The following is a 6,000-nucleotide window of genomic DNA, read 5'->3' on the forward strand; positions in this document are numbered from 1 at the left end:
GTAATTGGCGGAAAAAAAATAGGGACTACAATATTCTAAATGTTTATTGTAAAAAAAAATTAGATTCAATTCATTTTGGAGATTCTTAAGCCAAATTGATATTTTTTTTTATACAAAATTGATATTTTTTTTAAAGGCTGTTTTTTCAATATTCTTTTATAGTAAGTAGAAAGTTTGTTTTGTTTTGTTTTTTTATCAAAAAGTAATGTAATAATCAAGTCAAAATTCAAATCTAATTTACCTAAAAAAATTGAATCTCAAATAAATAAATTATTTTTCTTACATGTGAGATGGTAAATAATACAAACCATTTCATCGTGTGCTTAATTTCACCACGAAAAGTATAGTATTTGTCACATAAAAAGGGTATAATATATATATATATATATAAGGGTAATTAACTAATATATATTTATTTAAGGAATAACCTTACTTTTTAATATTTTTTCATACGCACTAACTAGTGTTCGAACTCAGAATCAAATAGTTAAAAGATCAAATATCCAAACATTTACCACAACAATGTGAAGTAATGAAGGCATGATTGGTATATTGGCAGTTTAGCTCGATTGGTATATGTACATCTCATTACATATGCATGATTGAGTTTAAACATCGGACATCCCACTTACCTTAAGAATTCGTTTGATATGATGAAAAGAAAGTGAGACGAAAAAAATTACGACCAATGAATGAACTTGGTGGCATCTGCCATGACATGAGTGTTTTTGTCACATGTCATCAAAATTCAAGCTAAAGTGGGATCAGGGCCCAAAAGTCATAAAAAATTAAAATAGGGGATGAAAATACTTGTTTTTAAAACAGGAGGATTAAAATTAAAAAATAAAATAGATGGATCAAAATTGCATTTAAATCGTTGTGAGTTCGGGGACCAATTGGTTTTCATTTAGAGGTTGCTAATGACGCTTACTGAACTAATATCTACAAGGCTACAAGATAAGGATACAACACAATGAGCACCTTACCTGTTGGTTCAAAATTGGTAAAAATGATCACTCATTTACTCTATAATTTCAATATATGTAAACCATGTGGTTTGGAAAATCCTTGTCAGGTTTCTACTTTCCCCAAAAAGGTTATTTGGGACCTAAATGAGCTGGTGCATGGGCTGGTGACACTTTCCGCTAATTAAAACCTAATTAAATATGCATGGATGAGCTTAATTCAGTTGACAGGATATTGTATTATATATATGTAGGGGGTCGAGGTTCGAATCTCAGTCATTCCACTTATCGATCTTAAGTGTGGAATTTCTAGCCACTAGGCTACATAAAAAAAAATACTAAACGTTTTTTGACAAAAGAAAAAAGATAAAGAAGATAAGTAGTATGCCGGAAAATAAACATTTAACGGTTAATTATATTGAAAATTAACAAAATTAACGATAGGTTAGTCCAAATACTAAAGAATTTGGACCTTTTAAGTAAGTGATTGGTAATTAAATTTATGACTCTCATATATGAAAAAAATTTAGTCATGAGGGCTGAACCCGCTTTGTATACATCATATTCCCCGTTAGATATAATATTAATGTGTGCTTAAGATATTGAGTTTATACTAGAACTTCGATCCGTGCACGCACGAATCTGATTAGCTGTAATATGTAATAATAGAAAATACGGTAGAAAAATTTTAATATTAAAAGGTATATGAAAAATTAGAGTAATATTAATCATTAGTTCAACAATAAATTTGAATAAATTTTCATACAACAGAAATTATGATATATTACGAAATACTTTCTTATAAACTATATTAGAAATTTTATTTGTATATTTACCGTGAAAATGAGAAAGTAATAGAAAAAAACACATAAATATTTTCTATTAAAAATGCTTTGAGTTTCAAATAAAATGGGCAGAAATGGTAATTATCATATTGCTAATAAAATTTCAATTGAATTAATGTGGGCTTAAGATATTGAGTTTATATTGGTTTTCAATAGAAGTAGATGAATATCATATTTAAAATTTGACTTAATGATAATTATCATATTGCTAATAGAATTTTAATTGAATTTGTATTAATTAATATGGTATAGGTATATAACAACATAAATCATGGCATATAGCAATAACATCAATGGTTGAAGGTGTCTTTAAAAAAAGTGATGTAGAGAGGACCTCAGTTCGATTCTCCGCAACTGTGATCAGGAGGGACTGACTTGATGCCAGAAACTGACCCCCAAACCAAATTAGGTAGTCCAGTGCGCCGAAGACTGGTGGCGAAAAGAAAAACACAAAAAAAAAAATGTGACAAAAAATATATCATTGATGTATTTGTCTTGATCAGTTATGAGATTTGGATCTAATGGCCTTATTATACCATAAAGAAAACAATTACTAAATGAAGTGAATAAGAAAACAAATATAAGAAACAAAGCATATGACAAAAATGCACCTCTCAAACAATGTATATCAAGATTTGTTTCAATTAAATTGTAAGACATTATCAAAATTTGCAAGAAAAATAAAATGTATGATTGAAAATAGTTGAACTTGAGATGATTAGAATGAATAACATGAATAGAAGACGTTAATATATATATATATATATATAACTCAAATGCAAATCTATAAGGAATTTTATTTAAATTAATTTTGAACTGAATATTGGAGTTGTATAAAAAAAGTGGGGTTGATTTCTAATGGGGATATAGTATAAATATTTTAATTTGAAACCTTGTAGATTTGATTTAATTTGGTATTGTCGAAATACATATTATAGTGATCCCTACCTAATGGGGATTCGGTTATACAACAAACCAAATACAGTATTATTCATTCATCAAGCGCAAACCATGCAAGCTGCTCAATACTTTACCCTGCAATGAGTAAAGTGAAGTTGACATTAGTTTTATTGACAAATCTATCTATGTATTATATACAAGAAAACTTCACTTTCTTAATTATAACAAGGATAAATAAAGTTTCTTTTTTAAAAAAAAAAAAGGATAAATAAAGTTTTAAAATGTTCAAGTTCTTCAAATAATATAAACAATCAGTTGGTGATAATCAATCAGTTGATATTATTCAATTATTGCATACGACGGTCAACAAATTATAACTAACACTACAAAAAATTTACTATCACTACTAAAAAAAATTAATTAGCGATCAATTTTAGGGAGGGATCCGTTTCCCGCCCTCACTATTTATTATGGAATTTGAGAGGGAATTAGGAAACTTACATAAAAAATGAGATTAAAAAAAATTAACGATGGAATTTATGACGGATGCTGCCATCTCAGGTATATATATAATAATTCTCGCGCGTCGTATTTTTACTCATGCCCTATCTACGAGTTTCTCGCACGCCCTATTTTTACTCATCCAATACCTACGAGTTTCTCGCGCGTCATATTTTTACTCATCCGCTACGTACGAGTTTCTCGCGCGCCCTATTTTTATTCATCCACTACGTACGAGTTTCTCGCGCGCCCTATTTTTACTCATCCTCTACCTACACCTTTCTCGCGCGCCTTATTTTTACTCATCCGCTACGTACGAGTTTCTCGCGCGCCCTATTTTTATTTATCCACTACGTACAAGTTTCTCGCGCGTCCTATTTTTACTCATCTGCTACCTACGAGTTTCTTGGGTGCCCTATTTTTACTCATTTTCTACTTAAGTAGCGGACGATGTTTTATAATTTATATTAGAAACTAATTTCAAATCATCCAAAACAAATTATTTATATTTATATTTTATTTTGTTTTTTTTTTTATTTTAATTTTTTTCGGGCTTGCGGGCTGCCCACGGCCCATTCGGGCTAGCCCATATTTTAATTGGGCTTTGTCGGGCCGGGCTAAAAAGCCCGGAAATAATTCGGGCTAGGATTTTCAAAGCCCGAGCCCGGGAAAAAAATCAGGCTTGGCGGGCCGGCTCATTCGTGCTAGCCCATTTTGACAGCTCTGCCAAAAACATATAAAAATAATATGTAATTCATAACATTTTTTATTAGTCGTCCATAAAACATATGCTATATGTCCCGTTTAGTCCTTAACATATTTTTAATGTTATAAAACATTAGAAAATGTATATTATTTTCATATATACCTGACAAACTATATATGAGTAGTTCATAAAAAATAAAAAATCAAAAGACTGATATATATATTTCTCACTTTGTTTTCTAAAATGGACTACTCAATTTAGATAAGCCTCATCAAACAAAATAACTACACTTGAAAGATTATGTGTGTGTGTGTGAGAAATATAATTGAAATGGAAGGTTGATGGCGAGAGATGTACCGGTCACATTCCACCCAAGGGCTAATCTCAAAGGGAAAGTCGATACCACAGTTGGTAGGGAGGGCGATGGCTCTGTCAGGAAGTTCAGCTCCGGGCGTTATAGTTATAACGAATTGCATGCACTTGCATGCCTCTATACGTTGATCAGTATCTGGGATCTCCTCATTTATATCTTTAAGCGCATTGCAACATGGTATAGGTACAGATGGACCCCCATTTCTAAGGTACGGAAAACATGTAGGTATAAAAGCCATTCGAACTTTATCACATAACTCGCCAGCATTGGCTAATGGAATGCCCAAAATCAAGCATGCCACGACCAAGCAAGTAACCTTGATGAACATTGAGCTAACCATGATGGACTTGGAAATGAAATGTACTTTGAATGTGTTAGTGAGTGAGTGAGTTTAATTTGGAGGTGATGATTGTGTTATGGTGCCTGCATAAGGAGTGTATATATTTATAGAGAATATTATACTCATTCAACTTTGGTTTTTAACATTTATTGTCCATTTCAATTTTCAATGTGTTTACATATTTGCATAAAATTTTGTAAAACTATAATTTAAGATGCTTAAATAGTGCCCCATAAATATTAGCATATAAGATCTTATTTAATTTGTTTTGATGAGTATTTTCAAAATATTAAGTTTTTATAATTTTTACTAATACACAATTAAAGGTATTAGTGATCAAAATTGTATATTGACGTACGTGCAGTGATCAAACTATGTCTTATATTTAGGGACAGAGGGAGTAGTTGATTTCAATTAGAGTTTTTTTTTTTAAGAAGCTAAATTAGCCCACCAAAATTGGAATTTCAATTAGAGTTGAAATTTCCATTTCCTCAATTAATTCATTTTTTACTAAATTACTAAAGTTTATTAACTACTAGAGTCAAATTAATTGGTTTAAAAAATCAGTAATTCATCAATTCTTTTTTTCTAAAGAGGGACCAAATTTATTTAAAACCAAAATTCTGAAAGAAAAAAAAAGAGACTATTTTGATTAAATTTTGTGATTCTTAAAATCCAAATTGATATTTTATTCTTTTCATTTTTAGAGACTAATTGGTTTCCTTATTTTTTATCAAAACTTAATGTGAAAATTTACCGAAATATATGGTCAAATTTATATTTTTTTTTGGGTAGAAAAATAGTCAAATTTCTAATAAATTAAATTCTGTACAAATGAAATGAAATGGTAAGTAAGATAGTTGCGTCCCCTAATTTTTTTTTAGATAGGCAAGATTGGTGAGTTTTGAAAAGAAATAACACAAACTATTTCGTCGGTTTTGGAGATTTGGTGACTCTCGGTCTAGTCAGGGAAGTTTTAGGAGTTTTTTTATCTATAAATTTCTTTGTATTTTTCTCTTTACTTTGAGGTTCGGTACTTCTTGTACTCTCTTTTGTGAACTCTCTTGGTGTATCAGTTTTTCTTATTTATATATATAATTATATTTGCCATTAAAAAAAACAAACTATTTTGTCGGATATTTAATTTACCACAAAATGCATGTTTACTGATTCTATTATATGAAGAATGTCTCATAATTCTAAAAAAAATAAAAGAATCCTAATAAATCATCGTTCCATTTTAAGATAAAATTAAATTTATATAAATATAAATATTTTCTTAATATATTAACTAATTTTTAAAATACTCGTTATTATCAAAATAAACTAAAAATATATATAAATTTTAAAGCATTAAGTTTATCAATTGA

General features: G+C 29.4%; 1 protein-coding gene across 1 annotated transcript; it reads right to left on the reverse strand.

The window, feature by feature from the left end:
* Positions 1-3,915: 3,915 nt before the first annotated feature.
* LOC123891939 (non-specific lipid-transfer protein 1-like) lies at positions 3,916-4,630 on the reverse strand. Its single transcript, XM_045941802.1, has 2 exons — positions 4,275-4,630; positions 3,916-3,934 (listed from the first exon to the last, which is right to left on the reverse strand). Exons 1-2 carry the CDS (start codon positions 4,628-4,630, stop codon positions 3,916-3,918), a joined length of 375 nt encoding a protein of 124 aa, XP_045797758.1.
* Between the last annotated feature and the right edge of the window lie 1,370 nt (positions 4,631-6,000).

Source organism: Trifolium pratense, linkage group LG6 (assembly GCF_020283565.1).
Source record: "Trifolium pratense cultivar HEN17-A07 linkage group LG6, ARS_RC_1.1, whole genome shotgun sequence".
NCBI classification, from domain to species: Eukaryota; Viridiplantae; Streptophyta; class Magnoliopsida; order Fabales; family Fabaceae; genus Trifolium; species Trifolium pratense.

Coding starts and splice junctions, on each gene's coding strand:
- LOC123891939 (XM_045941802.1), bottom strand. CDS start 4,630: ATGGTTAGCTCAATGTTCATCAAGGTTACTTGCTTGGTCGTGGCATGC.